The sequence below is a fragment of the Gallinula chloropus genome, assembly GCF_964237585.1.
Source record: "Gallinula chloropus genome assembly, chromosome: 3".
Lineage (NCBI taxonomy): Eukaryota > Metazoa > Chordata > Aves > Gruiformes > Rallidae > Gallinula > Gallinula chloropus.
The window spans coordinates 21,239,913-21,262,154 of record NC_140087.1 but is presented as its reverse complement, the minus strand read 5'-3'; the positions used below and the strand labels follow the sequence as shown (position 1 = coordinate 21,262,154).

Sequence of the window (22,242 nt, the reverse complement as noted above, 5' to 3'; positions counted from 1 at the left end):
ACTGGCACCCCGGTAAGTAAAAGGAGCCAATTTTGAAGCCCAAGACAGAACAAACTGCAGGTTAAAAACTGAAGCATTTCAAAGAATCCAACATTTGCAAGACACTCACAAGTTAGGCATACCACAGCTGTGACACACAAGCACCCATGGTGGCATTGTATTTCATCTGCAGAAGACTACTTATTATGCATTAATTTGGACCAACACAGGAATGGCTGGGTGCTGGTATGACATCACTTCTTATTTATAGTAACTCCCAATATCCCGAAGGAAAAGATAAACAGATGTGAAGACGATCACAATGGCTGGTATCTGAACTCTACTGCTGCCTGAAATCATCAGTTAGGCAGACACACACTTCTATCAAGTCAGAACAAGGATCTTCTAGAACACAGGAGGTACAGGAGATATATCAGCGTGCTGGAATTTGGGCAGTGATCCACCTAAAAGCAGCGGTTTTCCTACTCTGGGCAAGTTAGCAGTAAGAGGTCAAAAAATGAGGTGCAGGAAGGAAAGGGGCTGAGAACCCTGAGGCAGACAAGAGAAATTACAGCCCCCGATCCCTCTGTCTCCACACTCAGTAAGAGGCGGCCTGAAGGGCAAGTCCAGCAGAGATCTCCCAGTCCTGAGGTTCTGAAAACTTCTTTGGACTCTGCAACTAACCCAAGTACTTAGGTAAGAAAGGTCTCAGGAAAGTGAGTAGAAAGTACACTGAATCTGTGCTTAATTCTGAACCTGTGGTCTCACTAAGTGAGTCAAAGCTGACTAAGAACTAGCGCTTGTCACATGGCTTCTTGGGAACTGTAAGCATCAGGGTGAGCCGAATGCTGTACCTACCAGCCCACTAAAACTTCTCCACTGATTTGAGAGGCACAAAGATCTATTGCACAGCACACTGTGCTCAACCAGAAACTGAGTGTGCTTAAGCCAGAGAAGACAATGGGTTATAATCAAAGCATTCCTTTTGAAACTGCTTCTCAGTTCCCAAAGCAGGTAACCCAAGTCGTTTGGTAAGCACTACCTGCCCCCCAGAGCACACAGATGTGGATCTGCTGTGTAGTAACTTCTCAGTTAATTCACACAGGACTCAGAATCACACAGCCAAGGCTGATACAGCACTCTGGGAACAGCCAAACGTATCCAACAACAAACTCCTGAACCCTGAACAGATCATTACACACCTTCAGCTTGTGGTGCAACCACCTGCTCTATCCTATGAAGACATTTCCTTCAAATCCAAAGGAAGATGAGCTCAGCAGTTTGAATCAGCTGCAGCAAGTTAAATCAACAGTTTCTTGTCAGTTCTGTAACAAACACACCCCTCAACAGGAAACAATACAGCCAATCTAAGGGACAGTTCTTCACCTCTGAAGAATTACCTCAGATTTTCATTGACCTCCTTCTCCTGATCTAAAATTCTGGTTCACCCACTACTGCTAGTAAATGAAGTTTTCATTTAAACACTCAAGTTTTAACTTTATTCATACACAGCAAAAGTTCCACCTGCATATTAAAAACAAGCAGATTAGAAGTAAATGTTTTATTCTTCCAACTAAATTCCAGTACTACAAGGGCAGTAAAACAATGATACACTGAAAAATTGCAGCAATAAACATTTGTTAAAGACTGATAGAATAAATAAAAACTACAAAAATGAGAAATCATATAAACCCATTCTTAACCCCCAAAAAAGTCATGGAATACAGAAATGCCCTCCTTCACTATTTCACAGGCAGTACTGTGGGCTATTTGCTTAAAATTGTCCTGGGATTACATTCTAACTTAACTGTGATTACAGCTTTGTTGTAGTGCACAGTTATGAAAACCACACTAACTTCAGTCAGAAGTGTCATTCTACATTTTTATTTACACAACCAGTGAAGGGCAACTTCTAGAACACCAGCTTTAATCCTTTACTTTTTCAAACTTATTAACATAAGAAGCCAAATTGTAACGATACAGCAAATGAGGCCACTGGTATTATTACAGGTAGCAAAGGTCCACATCCAGGTGGTACTGACATCAGGGAGCACTCCAAAACCAGTTGCTGCATAAGAGTGGTTGCCACTGACAAAAGCTTGAAATAACCTGTGTTCACAGGGGGAAAAAAATATGGCATTGCTGCAAGTCTTTACTGGGACAGCTTGCAACAATAAAACAGGGTGTATAGGGCAGCCCACATATGCAGAAAGTGTGATTCATGACACATCTGGAAAGAGAAAAAACACCCAAGAGTTATTATTGGAGTTAAATGCCAGCTCTATCACAAACCACCCACAGTAAATATCAAACCTGGCTTCGAAAAGAAAAGCTCAGCATGCTATGGGAGACAGGTCTAGATGTTCAGAACAAAAGTTGCATTTTACCCTCCAACTTTGGTCTCTAATTTTACCAATTTACACTGCTTAACTTGGGCCCGAGCAGGTGACCAACAAGCAGTGGGCATTTAAGTGGCTGTGCTGTGTGTCAGGTAAGGCTGCTGCAGGAGCCAGGGGGGATACTCACAACTGGCAGGCTGTTCTCCATATCGTCGCATGATCTGATCATGCGTGAACTTCACAAACGCGTCGTATTGTTCTGCAAGCAAGAAGCATGGGCAGGGTGAGTACAGCAGGTGGAACTCAAGATGAGCAACAGTCATGGCTATGTTATACAAATCAGTATCAGTTAAACACACATCCACCAGCAGTAGTTTTAAGTGACTTTACACAGTTCACAGCTGCCATTTCCTTTCCATCCCCAAGAACAATGCAGCGCACGTCCCCTTAATTAAAAAGCTTTCCCTTACAAGCTCTGGTAACGGGAAAGACAGCCATATGCTCAAAGAGAATTATGCTGCACATACACCAAGACCTCAACATGCCCAGCACCCAGCTCAGTGTGAGGCACTGTACTGAAGTAATCGAGTGTGCCCGTTTCACAGATCCATAAGGGGGCAGAGCAGTTAAGCACACATGGCGTTAATGTCGGTGCAAGGGTTGGAAACTTAACCTTCCTCTGCTCCTACGACTGACTACCAGAAGAAAATCGACTTGATGAAATGAAAATACAGAAGTACAGGAAAAGGACTTGCTATGGAGTCAGAAATTCTTTTCGGTGGCCACCAGAAAAACAAAAGGAAACAGCAAACCGAAAGGATGAAATGCTAAGTGACTAACACTTGACTAATTCCATTCACAGAAGTAGCCACAAAAGAAAACATACAGGTGACTGTGGACTTCCTAAGAATGGCTACCATGTAATCTGAAGTGAAATTTAGATATCCAACGTATGTGTCTGGCTTCGAGCTAAGCATTGTTATTTCCCAGAAAGATTATTCTTTCTATACACATACATACAAATACACTCACAATATTTTACTCAGTTTCAGTATTGCACTCATCAGCAGGATATCACCTTTCAGAATTAGAAATTGAACAAGGAGAGTAATATCTACCAGATGACGCTCCTCTCCATTCCCCTTCCTCCCTTGTGGAAAAATACATGTGCAGCAATGTGGGGTGTTCTGAGAAAAGGGCAAGGTCAAAGAAGGCAATCTTCAACCAAAAATGCAGTTAGATTTGTAGTGGTTCCTAGTCCCACAGGTTTGCCCCATTAAAGTCCCCATCCTCTTGCATGGATGAGCTTCACCTTTGAAGTAAACAGGGTATCAGTAATCAGCAAGTAGTGCAGCAGCAGCAGCCCAAAGTCCGGACCTGACCCAACGATCTAAGGAGCTTCATCCCTGACTGAAGGGACCCAGGGTCAGGGCAGCCAGTTCCCCTCTGCCCGAAGCAGGAGCTCTGCTTCACCACAGTTCTGACTGATGGCTTTTCAGCAGCCATGCCAGGATCTCAGCCAAACAACAAAATAACAAAGATGAGACTGAAGGATCTGTTGCCCAGAAACCATTTCCAAAAATAACAGCAACCAGAACTCTTCCTAAAAGTATGTATGAAAGGCCAGAAACCAACTTGTGAGCTTTCTTCCTTAAAGGTTTAAGTCTACACACACAGCTGCTTTGTAGCACTACCCTTGTTAAAACTACAGCTTAATCCACTGTTAGCAAAAATCCCTTTTCTACTGGCATTCAGGTTGGGAAAGTTAAGCAATCCAAAGGTAAGAGCAACCTATGGTGAACTGTTTGAAAATCTAAGGGAAAGCTTGTAAAGATACTTACACCACTGGTATCCTGTATTGTGCATGTTCTAAGTAGCTATTTTAAGTCAAAAGGTGGTGAAATGCCATGAATACAAATATGATTACTATACCATCTGACATTTAAGTGTAACAACCTGTTTTTCAAATAGATTCTAGAGAAAACCTTTCAAGCTAGAGTTTCCTTTAGCCCGTTAGTCTCCTCCTCTGGTTTTAAAATTTGCAAAGGACTTTGCAGAAGCAAGTTTATGCTAACACAGCAGTTTCAGGTAACAGGCAGGAGGAGGGGAAATCAGGGTATTAGAGTGATCAGAGTTCTCCATTTATCAAACGCTCTCTGCATGAAAGGCAACTCTGCTCACAAAGAACAGAGGAGAGAATTTAAAAAAGGGGCAGTATCTGGTTAGTTACCTACAAGAAAACAGTGATTCATAAAGGAATAAAGCAAGTATCGGGAGATCCAAACATTCAGTTAAGTCACTTGAAAGAGATTTTCCAAGAGTGATTCAACTGAGATTAATTACAGAATTTCCACTTAACATTTCCAGTGACTTCACTAGTTTGTAAGAATGACTATCGCCTTACTGTACAAACTGTAGTAAAAACCTCACCATTTCACCTGCAGAAAAACATAACTGGCCTTCTATGTAAGTCTAAATTCTTTCAGCAGTCTCTAAATTCCATTATAATGCTGAAAATTTATTATTACCTTGATATATGGGGTGCAGTAACATGATCTAATAGCTCTTCTCATGACCACCATCTTAAGAACAAGTAAACCTCACTGTAAACCATAGCCACACACACATGCACCCCCCCAAACAGAAACCATCCTCCTCCCTTCCCCTCAAAAAACCTCACTCCCCTTGGGACTGACAGTTGGGAACACACATACAGAACTTGCCAGCATTCCTGCTGTAAAGGACAGGTTTGTACTCAGAAAATGCCTGGAATAAACATAAATGTATCTGGTCTTCAAATGGTTATGATGATTGCCAAATGAAATGCATTTCAGAAGCATCTAAGGCTTATAGAAATAGATGTAGATTTAAGAGGGTCTTGGAACTATGGTCACTCCTTGCACAGTGATGGCAGATGAGCAAGCACAGAACAGTGGCTCACACAGACAATACTGTCCCAGGCTACCCACAAGCCTGGCAAGTCTGGTGACTTTTGGCATGGGCATGCCTGTAGGTTGTATTCCCACACCTTAAGAGATCTGCAAACTAACTGATGTGTTTCCAGATGGGAAGCAGAACATAACAGCCATGGGCATTCATGAAGAACGCACTCGATGTTCATTTTCCTCACACTAAATACTAAATTAAGACACTGTACCATACTCTGAAGGCACCTACCTCTGAATGCATCAGAATTTAGGTGTTCAAATGTGCCAGCAAGATGCTTAGGAGAATTTCAACACCTAAAGGTCACATTTATAACGCTGACATTAACATGATCCTTACAAAAAGGTAAGTTGGCATCTGGCACCAAAAATGTCAGGCAAATCATGTGAAACACAATTCAACTGGGAGCATCAGAAATGCAACTGAACTACTGCTGCTCAGGAAGATCCCAAACACCGCTGGCAGCAGTGCAATGGTAAGTACTGGGAAGAGAAAGGGAAATCTTAGGTACTGTCATCTTGCCAAATTCCAGAAAAAGGAAGTCAGTTCCCAAGCAGGAAAAAAAAAAAAAAAAACATCCTTCACAAAGAGCTCTTAAGCCAGTAGAATAGAAAGTCTTTCTGGCAAAAAAATGAGGAGGAAATGATAATTTTTTCTGTCCTGAATGCAATCTCATTCCTTAATCAGATTAGGTCAGAAGAAACAGCTAACAGAAAAATGAGAAAAAGTTTTAAGCTTGTAAATTCACCCCAACACATTATTTTGAACTACAATATACCTGCAAGTTTTGTGGTCAAAATTTCTTCATACTCTTCACGGATTTTCTCTTCCCGTTCTTTCAGCAAACGTTCACAGATCATTCCAACTTGTCTGAGAGTAAACAGGGGCTGTTCTTTTTTCAATGGTGATGATGCTGCAGATGAAGTACCTAAGATTAAATATTTAGGCATACCAATTTACACTTCTAAATAGGTCACAGTCATTTTTAGAATCAGTTTTCTTCACATTGTTTTACATTAAGGGAACTTTGCTGAACACTGAGAAGTCTTTCTCTGCCATTTGAACATTTCTGATTACTACTCCAGTAAAACTGGGCACTCAAAAGGAAGACATTACAATGAACAATGTGTGTGGTTATCAAAACACCAAGTCCATTACACTATGAACACCATTTATATGGCAGTTGCCATCTACAAATTTAAGCTTCTATTTTATGTAAGAATTACAGTGCGGTATGTTTTTGCAAAGACAGCTGCTTTGCTGTCTGACACCTACTAGAGCATCAGTGACAAGGGTACACAGGATGGTCTCTTGAAAATAATGCAAGCCTTGTGTCCTACCAGCTCTTAAAATGAGAGACTTCAATCTTCCAGACCAATGTTAGCATTGCCAAAAAAAGCAACAGTTAACTAGTGAGAAGGTGCCATTAACCACCAGAAAAAAACCAGGGGAAATTATTTCTGCAAACAGAGTCTAAGGACACATAGCAAAATTACACAGAATATTCTGGGTACCTGGCAAAGCTGGTCCAGTAAGGAGAAATGCATGCGGCTGTGCATCAGTAGAACAGCAAGGATCTGTCTGCTGGAAGCTATTTTCTAAGTGTCTCCTCTTCTGCATGCGTTTGTACTCCTGTTTTATGTTATACAGAATTTGTTCTAAAAGAGAAACAGTAAGACAATTAAGCATAATCACATTTCGGCATTTCTCTTTATTTCTACTTCAGCACTGTAGATCATTAACAGATTATAAAATCTACACTAATGAAACCTGGCCCACAAACCCCATGATGTTTTACTGAAGACACACACAACCGAACCAAAAGGTAACTCCACTCTTTTCTCCAGAACACAAGCAAAAAAGTCAGGTATTGGTGCCAGAGTACTGCTCCCAAAAATAAACAGCATAAGGTTAAATTTTAGGAACTATTAACTACAGAATAAACATGCATAAAAATTAGGCTACAGAACTGGTATTCATCCTCTTCCCCTCCTACCTTTAATTCAGAATAATGTTTCTCCCCCAGACAGCGTTCATCATTCATACAGTTAAGGGTAACAAAAGACTCCAGGACTAAGTACCATTCTTCTCAGAACAGTTATTAGCAGATAGGCAGCAAAGTGGAGGGGAAAACACAATTTAAGCAGAATATGCAAAAAGCAATGGCTTCTCAAAAGAACTGGAAACAAGCAGTCAAAATACAAAAGCCTTCTGCAACATTTTTGACAGCCTCAGATCCAGCCAAAGAAATATCAGGGATGAATCAATAGTATCTTTTGGCAGTATGCAGTTCAGAACTTGATTGCACTGAACAAAATGCAGCAAGTGCTTTAATAAACTTGTCTCCATTGAAGAACTATAAAGAAAAAAGTAATCCTTGCAGTAAAATTACCAATCCTGCATGCTTTCTCTATGAAATTCCACATACCAGAAGACTCTTGGGTACATCAGTGCCCTAAGTGCATAGCCTCTGGAAAGGTAAAATATTACAGAAAGAAGAAGAAAAAACAAAAGCTACTTCCTATTTTTCACAAGAGGCTTTCACAGAGAGACTTCCAAAGACTCCCTCTTTATGAAAAGTCTTACTTTCAAATGCATTAAAATATATATATATATATCCCTACAGTACTGGGTTCCACTGAGCCTTCTAGACTGTTGACAGAGACACCTTTCCCAAACTCTCATACATACACATCAAAGCCATCACGTCAGACTTGCGAAGGACTCCGCTCACTCGACACAGCTTTCTACTTCCATTCAGCATTTTGTCAATACAACACCATGAAAACGCCTCAATTTTCATGTCTGCAAACAGTATGTAATTGAGGCTCTTTATTTGCATATTTTCTAGTAGGCAACCATGTGAAACTTCGGCGACAAGCTTATTCAGCTGAAGCCTATGCCAGTCCAAGCAGAAGCAAACATCTGCCCATTCCTAGTTCAGAAGTTTAACAATTGCAGTGGTTCTTCAATTCCTTAAGTTGGTCTGGGGGCTTCCAACTCAGAGAGAGAGGGAACTGTTCTGAGTTGAGAAGAACACCAGCATTTTCAGCAAAGGAGGCTCTTGCTTGGATTTTGTCCACTGATGAAGGCCTTGCAGTTTAGACCTTTTCAGTCCCAGTTTACACCTTTCCAGCCTACAACGCTTATACAATTTTCAGGTCTCTAAAGGGGGGATCAATAACTTGGATCAATGCAGAAAATTTAATAAAGAAGCACAGTAGGGAATTGAAGAGAAGGAAACTACAAGGAAGTAGTAAAAAAGGACTCAAGGGTGACTGGAGGATTCATACCTTTTGAAGGACAAGACATTCTACACTCCAGCATGGTACAGAAATACATAAATCAGGTTAAGCCAAGATGCAGTCAAGCCTCCAAAATGAAAAAGAACCCTATGCAGAATCTGCCACGTGCACACACACTGCAGCAGCCAGTGAACAGCCCTGCGACACTTTTACTCAACAGCATTATGGTGGTAAAACAATACTTTTCCTTCAGCATCAAGTGCTGTTGTAAGCTAAAGCAATACTGCATAATTCTGAGTGGGAACCAAATTAGCTCATAAGATAACATCTGTCCTAAAGCATATCTACAGTATGAGAAATGTGACCGCAAACATTCACACTGTATATACACTAAGTGAAGAATGCAGATCACATGCATCCTCCACGATGACTACTTTGTCTTGGGCATACTTTCCAAATTCTGTATGAGCTGCAAAAACATCAGCCAAATTCTGGGTGTAACAACTTTGATAAAAATCTTTGCTACAGCTCTCCTTTGTATTATCTTTTTGCAGAAACATTCTCAAACCACATAAACCACCAATATCACTTGGGAAAAAAAAACACACACCAAAACCCAAAAAACCCGAAAAACTAAACAGACTCTGGTCAATGGGTAACTACAAGAGTTAAAACAACAATAATCAGCTAGGTTTCCTCCAGCCCTAACAATCCCTGAAAATTAAACAGGGAATAATTCTGAGAAAATGTTAAAATATCAAGAACAGAAGAAGCAAAAGCACACAGTGGAGAAATCAGATACCGGCTCTGGAAAACCTGTAACATCTGGGATAGTAAACAGATTTGTGCACCAAAGATACAAGACTCTATTCCAAATTATACTGAATTGTGGACACAGAAGTCTCAATAGCAGCCTTTCAGGAGCTGATGAGGGCCCCCAGGAAAGATGGAGCGGACTGGTTACAAGGCCAAGTAGGGACTGGACAAGGGGTCCTGAGTTTAAACTGAAAGAGGACAGAGTTAGATTAGACATTAGGAAGAAACTCTTCCCTGTGAGGGTGGTGAGGCCCTGGCACAGGCCGCCCAGAGAAGCTGTGGCTGCCCCCTCCCCAACAGTGTTCAAGGCCAGGTCCATGGAGCTTTGGGCAGCCTGGTCTAGTGAAGGGTGTCCCTGCCCATGGCAGGCAGTTGAAACCAGATGATCTTTGAGGTCCCTTCCGTCTGACACCACTCTAGGATCCTATGGTATCACACTAACTTCATCTACTTCTAATTTGGCCACACTTTTTTCAACCTGACACCTTCAAATCTTGCTCTGAAAACAAAAATCTCAACAAACATCACTGATGTGAGATCTGTCCTGACAAAACCACTCTGACAGCTTGCACTACTGTACCTCCAGGTAGAGGTATACAGCTAAGCAAAGTGGGGTGGAGGAGGGGAGTATCCAAACATGACAAAATTCTGTCTACACTGCAAACAGCCACCAGGAGAAAAAGCCTGAAATCCTGACTGAACTCTTGCTGTGCACATACATAATCTGGTTTGGTAAACGGCATTCCTCTATGTGGTCTAATTTAGAAGATGTGAAAGCACTACTGCTCAGCACAGAGAGCTGGACTACAAGCTGTACTCAGTACTGTGCTGCTAGCAGGCAAGACTGCAAGAATGACTCATACTTCCCCATCTCCACCATGTGTAAAACAGAGATTAATAAATAGTCAAGAAACAGAAGCTTAACATAGTATCAAACTCTTCAATGACTTCTCAAGTTAATGATCAGACTAGTAATGCTTCAAATTAAGCAGGCACATGTTTGCAGCAGCAAAGACTTGGTAGACGTTTTTATTAACATACAGGGGCATAAAACTCTATGCCTTGAAACAAAACTACTTCACTGTGAAGTGAGATGTAAGCTTGCAAAGATTTATGACCAATTTACTGGAAATCTGAATGCCAAATTTATTTTCTTAAGCCTTCTAGAAGAGTAAGAAAAGTTGTTTAAATGCACCAAGTTACTTCTGGCATTTACAGTTTTGCTTAATAAACCCCCCAAAATACATCTGACAAACAAGCATATTCTGTTCAGAGCAGTTTTTATAGCACCTCTGCACTTGGAAGAAGCCATGAAATATTAAGGCAGTGCAAACCAGACAACTTTTGAACACCCCCTGTATTACAGACATCTAACTGTAAAGCCCATTAAAAACTCTGGCCCAATTAATCAAAGTTTGAAGTTAGCAGAGCTCGTTCTCCAACCTAATTTTGATTCAAAAAAACCCTTCCTGCCTTTTCAAGTTCACTTTCTTAACTTCCTTTGCTCTCAATTAGCTCTCACTATTCTTCTCTGCAGCTGACAAGTGAATTAAAATGTGCATTTCACTGGTGTTAAACACAGGACAGGAGTTTTTTGTGTGCTGTTTAATGTGGAGGCCCAAATTATCTTTTTCAACAATGACATGCATTTTAATTAGCAAATTATTTTCTGTATAAAAACACAGCATCTGGAAGTGCACTCATTAAAGAGAGCCAAGTGAGCGAGCTTCTCTGAGAGACTTGAATCATATATATTAGAACTCAGTGGATACTTTAAATGAAGACTTGCCTCTACATTATAGGTGCTGAAGTTCAAATCAGACATTGTCCGTCAAGGCAGTAACTGCATTTATGGGATGAAAAAAGGACTGTATTTCATATGGTCAAAGTCACATCACTGTGGCCTGTCCTCAGTTTCTTCTTAAATTATCTTGTGCCCAAGTGTTTCCTACTGGCTAGAGATACCTCTGAAGGCAAAGCACTAGCCTGCAGCCCCTTCCTTGATGTAGGAAACATCAAGCACAAATAAAAGTAAAAATTAGGCCTACTAAACCTAGGGTAGCAGCAAGAAAAAGCCACACTGCTAGCACACTGAAGTGAATTAGTACTTCATAAAATGCCATTTCAAATTCAAGATAACTATGAATCCAGGCCAGTTATGCAAGACAGTATTATGTGCCCCCTTCTCCTCCTTCAAGTTGAATGCTAAGACAAAGAATGACAAATGAAGATTGCTGTCGCACCAAGACCACTGAAAGCAGAGCAGATTGAGTTAAACACACCTGAATACAAAGAAATGCAGATGCTCTTCTTCAATCAGGAGCTCCATGTACTGAGAGCACAGAGTATATAGGTTCATGAAATACTGCATTAAGATGGACAGCATTCATGTCAGTCTTCTTTCAGCATTTGAGATGTAACTCGGGGAACCAAAATTTCATGTTTCAAGTGCTTTCACACCCAAGGGAGAGCGGATGAAATATCAAGAGGCCAATTCAGAATTCAAGTTTGGCATCTGAAATAAGACCTGTCACACTAATGGATTACAAAGCCAAATATTTATTTCCAAGGAATGATGTCTTCTTACTTCCTTTAATTCATGATAAAAAGGCAAGTGGGTTTTTTTTCCTAAGTTGTCACCTCATTACCTCATCCTGACCTGTAATTACCTAGAAATTATGTACGAGGGAAGCAGCAGTTCAACTTGAAAAGGTAACAAGGCAAACAATTATTTTCTCCATTTAAATAACCATTTATCAACTATGAAGGTGTTGATTGCTTCCCCTAAATGATTGGGGGGGTTTGGGGGAAGGTGGGGGGTGGAGGAGGAGAGGGGCAGTGGGACAACAGGGATGGGACAGGGGTGTTTGATTTTTAAACTAGCAATTTCTCATCTCTCAGTTTCTGGCTTCTTTTATTCAGCTGAAGGAAACATTGGCAAAACACATAGGAAGGTGACTCAATAGGCTGAAATCAGAGTAGCAGCTCTTCTGGCCTGAAATGGAACCTAAAGCTCATGTTTCAGCTTGCAGTGTCACCATTCAACATATGCATTCAAATCTGAACCATGCCTGAGATTTCTTCTAAGTGAATCAATCAAATGCCACCCTGGTATCAATAGCATACATCTTCAGGGACTACAGCTTCTGTTAAAGAAAAACGGTTTCACTGCCCTAGTTCAGACTTACATCATTTCCATTAGGCCATCACCCTTTTCACAGAACAGCAGGGGCTGGCAGGGACCTCTGGAGATCATCTACTCCAAAACCTCAGTAGAGCAAGATCACCTACAGCAGGTTGCACCGCAGGCCATGTCCAGGAGGCAGGTCTTGCCTATCTCCACAACCTCTCTGAGCAGCCTGTGTCAGTTCTCTGTCACCCTCAGATAAAGTTTTTTCCCACGTTCAGACAAAACTTTGTGTGATCCAGTTTGTGCCCATTGCCCCTTGTCTTGTCACTGGGCATCACTGAGAAGAGCCTGGTCCCATCCTCTTGACATCCACCCTTTAGTTATTTATAAAGGTTGATGAGATCCCCTCTCAGTCTTCTCGTCTCCAGGCTAAACAGCCCCAGCTCTCTCAGCCTTTCCTCATACCAAAGATGCTCCAGCTCCCTGCTCATCTCTGAAGCCCTCTGCAGAACTCTCTCCAGTACTTCTTTTGTCTTCCTTGAACTGGGGAGCCCAAACTGGACACAGCACTCCAAATGTGGTCTCACCAGAGCAGAGGAGGAGGATAACCTCCCCTGACCTGCCGGCCACACTCCCTCTTAATGTGCCCCAGGATGCCACTGGCCTTCCTGGCCATTAGAGTACACTGTGGGCTCGTGGAGAGGTTGTTGTCCACCTAGGTTCTTCTTCACAGAGCTGCTTCCCAGCATGTCAACCCCTAACCTGTACTGGTATTGGGGTTATTCCAGCCTATGTGCAGAACCCTACAGAAGCCCTTGCTGAACTTCATTTGGTTCCTCTCTGCCCAATTCCCTAGTCTTCCCAGGTCTCACTGAATGGCAGCGCAGTCTTCTGGTGTGTCAGCCACTAACTACTCCCAGTTTTGTATCGTGAACAAACTGCTGAGGGGGCACTCCATCCCCTTGTCCAGGTCACTGATGAATGTGTTGAGTAAGACCAGAAACAACATTTAGTTGATGCTACCACAGTCCTAGTCTAGGTCTCCCCACCACTAGACTACTGGAACACAATGTTACTTAAATTAGCTTCCCCCATGGGCAGCACCACAGCAGAGCAACAGGTAACAACATTCTTCACTTTTTATTTCTACTTCAGCAGAGAATCCATAGCAGAGATTAAAATAATCCAGATATTCCTCTCACTCTCTTGCTTTGGTCATAGACATCAATCATTCAAGTTGTGTTTCTTAATTAGGCATGGTCTGCAAGACTTCAGTAATTGGTCATATGCTGCTTTTGGAACTCATGCTCACCTCAGAGGAGCATGCTCTAACCACCAGGTAAGGGAGACACGCTGACATTTCACAGCCAGTGTCTGCCAAATGGACACGAGCAGCTCACAATGGACTCTGTGGCACAGAGCTGGCCACCTCATGAGATCCAATTACTCAAGGTCTCAGGCTGATGAAGGTTCTGGTTCTCCTACAAGTCAGATGCTCACAGATGTGTTAGCTCATTCTGCAAATGTGTTCTTTCAGAAAATCCCAGTTCTCCTGATCAAGGGGTCGAGGAATGAAAAATACATCAAGCAATGCAAAATGTATTAGACACAGCAATTAGATCTTTCTCTTCACATAAAAAAATGTCACATTACATTTATCCAACTTGCCACTGAAACAAATAACTGCTTCAACATTTTATGACATCTACAACCAAGGGCATTTAACATTTATAGTCACCACAGGCATCCATATAGAAATTTCTCATATAAATTAAATTATCAAGTCCAGATGCAGCCATTATGTGCTGCCCTTTTTTTTCATTTTAAGGGGTGGGAATGTTTTGGTTTTTAAAATCCTCATGACTTCTGCAATACTGGAGCACAATGAGAAACTTGGCATCTCACCAAGATAATTTAGCAATAAATACACATGTGGATAAATGTTAACAAAACAGAAATGAAGTAGAAAGAGATGCAGCACTACTACCATGTCACTTTCCAAAGCCACTAGAGATCTGTTCATTTAAAACACAAACCTGGGCTTGGCCACTGCCTGACCAAGTTTCAGGCAGAAGTTACATTTGCTCAAGAGGGCAATGGAAAGGTCATGGGAGGACAGCCTATATGGAAGACTAACAGCTCCTCCTATTCAAAAAGGTCAAAGTCTTTCTTTCTTTCTTGCATTAACTTTGAAAATCTGTGTTAATTAGATCACTGCCCCCCATTACTCTATGAAATAAAAACGTGTATACATTAAACACACCGTTATCTACCTTCTGTTTCTAATGAGAGAGGGGATCTTAAAACCAACTCCATTTGCCATCTTTAACTAGACATTTGCCATACAACTGCCACCAGAGCAGCAAACACCAATTATCAACACTCGTTACTAAATCCTGCATAAATTCAATAATGCCCACATCTCTGCTTGAAGAACTATTCTCAACAACCCCATCCACTACACTTTTTGGTTGAGGCAGATGAACATTTCAGATGGAGGAAAAATTGCACGTGTGGATGCAAGAGTTTGTGGATTTTTAAGCAATTTCACAACCTTTAAATACAACATTCTTCTTGATTTTGCACAAGAATCTAGCTGCAAATTACACCTCTGGATGAGGAGTATGGAAGTTACTGGTCTCAGTGCGTCTTCTCAGTTACTATGCACCATGAACTATGAGATTTAAATCCCGAATGTCAACACTAGCTCTTCCTTCTCCTCCTTCCATTTCTCTGGACTGTATTTCCCACTGTAGCTTCAGCCTCAGAAATACCCAGGCATGCAGGCTTTCTGACACTCACCTGTCACTGCATTTAAAAAACAACCAAAATGTGGTTTTGGTGTTTTTTTTTCCTTTCCCCTCCCCTGCCGCCCCCAACATAATCTTTCACCAGGGTAAAACTGCAAATATTGGTTCTAAACCACCCAGCAGATAACGCTGAAATATATACTGGCACTGTTTCCTCCTTCCACCCTCTAGAATGCTTTTACAGCTTTCAAATGTGACAGCACCCCTAGGACTTCAGAGAAAACCAAACAGGTCCACTGCATCACGTACAGGCAGCCAGGCCCAAGAGCAGTTATTCCGATCATACAGGGCAGTCTCATGCAAGTAAAACTCATCTGTAGCATTCAAGCAGTAGAAAGCTTTCTAGATAGGAGCTGCCCTTTCTAAACTGAACCCATGTTGTGCCAGGCTGTTATGTTCTGCACCACTTACAGTGAATAGGGTTTTAACGCATAATTTTAGATGCAAACAATGGTACCCCAAAATTAGTAAAGATGCTCAGAGTGTGCTCAAGCCAGTAAGCACAACTCCACAGGAAGTATAGATGGTAAAGCCACAATTACAGTTTGGCTGCCAAATTCAATGACAAACTGGAAGTGACCTAACAGCTGTTCAAATAACCACAAAATATTAAAACATTCTTGTGAGAGATAAATTTCATTTTGAATAAGCCTACCCTCTCTTAAACAGACATGTCGTTTATTTGTATACAACCACAGTATAAAGACAGCTGGTTTCTCATCCAGCTACCAACACTATATTCTAAGGTCTCAGCACTCCTTATCCTCCAAATCAATCAGTATCCAGATAATTCATCTTTTAAAAACTTAACCCTGTGATTAAGAAGTTCTGGTGCTGATACGGTCTCCACTGGGTGAAGTTAAAACGCTACCATGACAGAGCATCAGACAGAAGAAAAATGCTTAAGAATTAACTTAAATACAAGTATCAGAATCAAGTTTTATCCAGAGCTCTGATTTTGCTTGACTATTGATTTTCATGAAAGAAAACCGAGAGAGATACTTTAAGTGCTGGAAACTTAAGCATTATAGTAACATGCTGAGAAAACCACAAGTGAAGTCAACTGAATTCTGGCTATTGTTACTAAATTTCCCAATATAAAAATGGAACAAACCAGTGACTCAGTTGGGAAAACTTTTAAAATCAGACTGGAATTCTTTTTGCACACAGAGCAAGATTTATCTGACCCAAATGTAGACATCTACATCAGAAATGGGCATGTAAATTAATTTTACAGTCAATGGAAAGCAATACGTGTTTCTACAGCACACTTTGCCTCATCTGAAGCCAGACCTCTAGAATAACCATCTGTTTCTTCCAACTGACTATCAAAAAAACCCACAAATTATTAGGTCAGACGTAAATTAGATGAGACGAATCCCAAACAATCTTTATAGTGGCTCCTATAAGCTCCATTTTGCTCGCTAATGGTCATCATGAAACATATACAATGCCATAATACCCCTAAATTCAAGTGAAAGAAAAAGCTAAGCATGCTGCTTGACAGTCACATTTGTACTAGCACTCTATAATAAAGATTTTTTTCCTTGTAACAGAAACAAGAGGGAGCTTTTAAGCAAAACCTGTGTATATCCACACAATTTATGAACACCTCAAGTTTTACTCAAGAGCATTGAAGTGCTCTAAGAGACATTTTAACTTACTGTCCTTCACTTTATATTATACAAATGGCTCACACAAAACACACCCTTATCTGTACAGAATCACCTTTTCCTATGGATTATCACCTGCTCTTCTGATTTGCTCAAGAGAAGATGGGGCCTGTATTTGCTCAACTTCAGTTTTGCAGAGCTTCAGCATCATTAAAATAGGAGTTTAGGTATTACCTCAAATACTGCTGTAGGTTATCTCTGCTGAAAATTTTATTGATTTGTCTCTTCAGCAATACACATTTACTACCCAGACAGTATTTAATATTAAACATCCACAACCTAAGCTCTACAAATCCCAAAGCAGCAAGCCAAGATAAATCCTTGAAATGAAGCTACACTTATCTTCTAAAAAGAATCAAATGAATTCTGATTTAAACATCTATCTCCAAGTATATGTAATGTCTCACTGTACCAGGGAGTGCCATCCATCACAACTCTCATCCCAGACCGCTGACTCATTCAAGATCTTTTCCTAGAGGTGCAAAAAAAACACGAAGGCACCGATGCCAAGTATAAGTATGCTGTATGCCCTCTATTTATTTCCTCCACAGCATAAAGAAATGTATCTTACTGGTACAGTTTGCAGAACTAAGAACATTAAAAGAAGGCACTTGCCCTACATGGAGGAGACAGCGATTTGAAAACGCATCCAAACTTACTGCTCCGTAATCCTAACAGTATTCCGGGGCCAACTTTTGTATAGAAGGGAGAACCGAAGGCACTAGCAGAAGGAATTCAGCTGCAACAACTGCAGAGGGCTTTTTTTCCCCTGCACACAAAGGACACAGATCCATACCTCAGCGCTACAGCCACTCAGGGCTGCGAGCTTAACCGTTCTTAAGTGCGTTACTGGAAGCTACCCACTAGACTAACCGTAGCAAGGGCCAATCAATCCTGCGTGCCAGCCAAGATTCCTTCCTTTCTTCTCCCCCTCCCCGCTGCTAAAACGAACTCGGTTGATTTTTAATTGACAGCAATTACACAAAGCAGACCTGAAGCTTTTAGGGACACCGGTTGACTCATCTCTCGCACGTTAACAATGTGAAAAAAGGGTTTCGCCCTCGCCCAGCGCACAGACTGCCCCGATTCCATTTTATCTGCCCTAAAGGCAACTCTCACCCTCACGCACAAGCGCTTTCATCGCTCGGTTTTCCTACGAAACTTTAAGGATGACACAGAATGGGTCAGCCGGGACGGTGGCACGTATTAAGGAACTGGAAACGGAATTGCCCCTTTGTTTTATCTGATTTTGCCTTTTCCCACTGGCGTTTTGCGGGTGATTGATGACAGGCCGCGCTCCCCGCCCTCCCCCCACTCCCCTCCCCCCCCCCCGATGTCTGAGCAACGGGAGGAGGTGCCGCCGCCTCGGCTCGGGCAACGTTCGACCCACCGATAATGGCTGCGAGGGATCGATGGGGGCCCCAGCGAGAGGGGCGCAGGCTGGGAGTGAGCCCCATCTCCGCAGACCCTACGGGCGGTCGCCTCCCCCCCCGCCACGGCTCATCCACCGCCCCCAGCGCTTCCGCAGCTTGACTCGCCCCTGCGGCTCTCCTTGCCACATCCAGACACCCGTGGAAGAGGGGGGAAAAAACCCTCCGTGCCCGTCCCCGACGCGAGGAAAGCCGGCCTCACCCTTCCCTCGGCACCAGATCAAACCTCCCCCACCACCGCTCCCCCCCCCTTACCCCGCTCGGGTCCCTTTCTCCACTCTCCCCCCCCCGACCCCCTTCCTATGGCCACCCGCCCGCATCGGCCCAACCCGCCCCCCCTCCTTCCTCCCCGTCCCTCCTCCCCCTCTCCTGCTGCAAACGGCCATTTCTATTGTGTCTCCGCCGCGGCGGTGCCAAGCCGAGCAGGGATCGCCCCGGCCCCCGCCGTTGCCAACCGCACAACCCAACAGAAAATGGCTGGACGAGGACGCGGGACCCACCCAACCCTCCTCTCTTCTTCCTCCTACCCCCTCTCCCCGGCCGCCCTCCCGGTCCCCTGCCCTGCTCACCCGCCACCCCCCTTCCTGCCTAGGTCCCCCCGCCTGCTGTCGCCCCGCACCCACCACCACCACCCCCCCCCCCGGCCGCCACCGCCCCGGGGGGCTGCCGGGCACAGCGGGGCCGCCTCCCTCACCTGTAGTGAGCCGGGACGACACCTCTCCGAAGGGCGAGGGCTCCATACGCAGGTATTTCTGCGGGGAGGCGGCGGCGAAGGAGGAGGAGGCGGCGGCCGAGGCCGGGGCTGACAATGGCGCACATCGCCTCCGCTTCGGGGACGTCGGGCTCAGCAGCGGGTCGAAATCCAGAGTCCTTTTCAAAGTGGCGCCGCAAGCCATGGCGCGGGGCGGCGGCGGGGCGAAGGAAGGGGGCTCGGAGCGAGGGGCAGGGGAGACGGCGGCAGCAGCAGCCGGCCCTGCCCAGAGGCGCCTTCCCCGCTGTCTGGGGCGGGCTGGGGGAGAGGGAAGGGAGGGCGGCAGGAGAAGGAGGGGGCAGCTGCGTCAGGGCCTCCGCCGCCTCCCTGTCGGCCTCTCTCTGGGGAGCGGCCCCGGCCCCCCCAGCGGCTCCGGCTCGACCGGCTGGATCCCCGCTCTCACCGCCCGCCCTGCCCTGGCCAGGCCAATTCCGCCCGCGGCCGGTAGCGGAACGGGAGCTGGGCCTAGGAGCGCGAGGCTGCGGCTGGCTACCCGGGCTGGGGCCGCCGATGACGAGCGATGGCGGCGGGGCCCGAGCGGCGGCGGCGGAGGCCCTTCCTTCTCTGACTCCCACACCAGCAATATGGCGTCAATAACAACGCCGCGGATTCAAAAACCAACCCCCTGCACTGCGCCTGCGTTCCTGGGGCGGTGGCGGCCGCAGAGGCTCATGGGACTCGTAGTTTCTCCGCCCGGGCCACGCGGCTCTACGTCAGGGCTCCCATAGGGGCAGCGGGACTACAAGTCCCGCCGTGCCTTGCGCCGGCCGCCCCGGCTTCCGGGGTCTGATTTAAATCCCCCCTCAGAGGCTGCGGTTGGGGGTGCGGGTTAAAGCTCTGGGTTGTGGTGGCATTGGCAGTACTGCCCGCAGGGAGCGGGGCTTAGAGTTGAGCCTTAGGGGGCAGCCGCCTTCTGTGTCCCGGGAGAGCAGCTCGGCCCTGAGGAAGGAGCGGGGGGTGGGGGTGCTCCCGTCAGGTCCCGGAGACACAAAGAGGGGGAGAGCCCTGCCGCCCGCTAGGCCCCGCGGCCTGGCTGGCTGCGGCCGGGGGCCTCCTGTTACCGCAGGTGCGAGCGGCTCCATGTCCGCAGGGCGCTTGCCCGTGCGTGAGAGAAGGGCAAAGTGTGTTTAGAGGCCTCCATGGCGAGGGCAGAGCAGAGAGCATGCGAGACTCGGAGGTAGGAAGCAGGTGGAGGTGACAGCTAAGGACATGCCTCACAGTGTTGAGAGCCGTATCTCAGGCGTAGCCAACTGATTTCCTTGCAGTTGTGTAAAGGGCTTTCTTGCTTAAGGAGGGTGGTGAGGGAAGAGGTTCAAAGAGCTGTAGCTGCTTGTGGGAAGAGCAGAGTTCGTTCCTGTTCAGCTGCCCATTTGAAATGAGCTGTGTCGTAGCTCACCTGGGTAGAAAAGCCCCCAAATGTATGTAATGTTCAGCTTTTCTGTACCTAATTCTGTTAATGCAAAGGTAAAACCAGGTTGTCTTTGGAAGACAAAATGAGGAGTATGCCCTCATAAAGTTTTAACTCTGTGGTGTTCTTTGATTGTCTTGTGAAATATGAATTAACCTTTCTCTAATGACAGTAAAAAACAAAACAAATCTTACTATAATTTGGAAGCAAGCTTTTGCTTTACGTGTTCAGCATGACTGGGTATTGTTGATTAAGCCATAGGAGCACCCAGTCAGTCTAATCACAAATCTGATGTCAGTGCTGGTGAGATGGTTGTGCTGCTTTTAGCGTAACTGAGGTTTCAGGTGGTGAAGTGACCTAGCAAAGCCTTTCTGTGCAATGAAAATAGAAGTAGTAATTAATAATTTGCTTTCTGTGGCAGATAGTTCATGACTATCAGAATAGTGAGGTGAAATTCACCATAGGTTTGCCTGGCTTGTCTCGGCCTAAAACCAATTATAGAAAGTACCAAAATGATTCCTCTGCTGTTGCCTTTTCCTCTGTAGAGGAGGTACTTGGAGTAATTCCTTGGTAAGGAGGATGCTGGCAAGTTAAGAGTCTGTTTCTCCATAAGAAGGCTCAGGAAATGTACTGATGTTATTACAGTGTTATAATTGTCCTACTATTACTATACCGGTATGACTCCTTCCATGGACACTCTTATTTGGAATAATGATGGCTGTTTTTCCATTCATTTAGTCCTTCATTTCCATTGCATCTCCCTAATCAGGTAAGTTTCCATGAGTTCCTGCCACAGTCTTAAGTAATCTTAACCAAGTGCTTCACCCAGGAAGACTGAGGCAAAGCTGTTGCAGGCTCTGAGTTAAGGGAATCAGCACGTGTACGATACGCTTGTTTAGTTTGGGATGCCCTGTGCCCACACAGTACTGAGACAGCCACTTCTGCCCTCACCTGTGTGCTGAGAGGTGCCTGTGTTTGGATGTGACACTGGGGGGGGGTGAGGGGGGGAAACAGAATAACCATCACATTCCCACCAGACTTAATATTTTTGGTGTCTGTTCTGCATACAGTAGCAGAAAAGATTTGGTTGTGTGAATTCATGTGACACCAGATCCTAAGGACCATTCAAGCACAATTTAAGTCAATTAAACCACTCTGAGGAATCAGGCAAAACTTCATCAAGATAAGCTACTAGAAAGTGAGCTTTTGCTAGTGCAGGCAACACTCTAATTGCAAGCAATTGATTAGAACTCTGATTGTCCTAACCAACAGACTTACTCGGGCTTTATCTGACCTTTAATTTGTTGAGCTAAACTGGAGTAAGATTGATTTAAGTCAAAATAAGAATTCACACAGCCCTTCGCAGCAAATTAAACCCAGCTAAACCAATGTAGTTTTGCATGCAGACAAGCCCTAAGGCAGCAAAATGTCCAACAGCAGTGACAAAGTGCTTGATGGTTCTCAGGGAACATGTGTTTTTACTTTCATTGTGGCAGGAAACACCATAGGGTCAAGGCTGCAAACCACCGTTTATATTGTTCTTTCTTCTACTTACTTATTATATAACCAATTTGCAATGTCCCATTATATGCTACTCGGGGTGCCTTTAAAATTATATAGTATAAGCTTTTTTCTTTTTTAATAAATAGTACCCACAAATTTTATTAATACTGGGAGTGGGCAAGCTTATTTATAACTGGTGCTGTGCTAGGTTT

General features: G+C 44.1%; 1 protein-coding gene across 3 annotated transcripts; it reads right to left on the bottom strand.

Moving 5' to 3' along the window:
• Positions 1-1,899: 1,899 nt before the first annotated feature.
• On the bottom strand, positions 1,900-19,686 carry AKIRIN2 (akirin 2). Of its 3 annotated transcripts, none has more exons than XM_084262195.1 (5): positions 19,063-19,686; positions 6,779-6,922; positions 6,043-6,192; positions 2,506-2,577; positions 1,900-2,209 (listed from the first exon to the last, which is right to left on the bottom strand). In XM_084262195.1, exons 1-5 carry the CDS (start codon positions 19,262-19,264, stop codon positions 2,199-2,201), a joined length of 579 nt encoding a protein of 192 aa, XP_084118321.1. In that variant the 5' UTR covers positions 19,265-19,686; the 3' UTR covers positions 1,900-2,198. The 3 variants fall into 3 exon arrangements, with proteins under 3 accessions (XP_084118321.1, XP_084118322.1, XP_084118323.1); XM_084262196.1 differs by having other exon boundaries at positions 6,043-6,177; XM_084262197.1 differs by lacking the exon at positions 1,900-2,209 and adding an exon at positions 5,033-5,084.
• Between the last annotated feature and the right edge of the window lie 2,556 nt (positions 19,687-22,242).

Coding starts and splice junctions, on each gene's coding strand:
- AKIRIN2 (XM_084262195.1), bottom strand. CDS start 19,264: ATGGCTTGCGGCGCCACTTTGAAAAGGACTCTGGATTTCGACCCGCTG. Junction 6,923..19,062: donor GTCGTCCCGGCTCACTACAG/GTGAGGGAGGCG, acceptor TTTCTCTTTTAG/AACAAATTCTGTATAACATA. Junction 2,578..6,042: donor TTTGACCACAAAACTTGCAG/GTATATTGTAGT, acceptor TCTTGCTTGCAG/AACAATACGACGCGTTTGTG.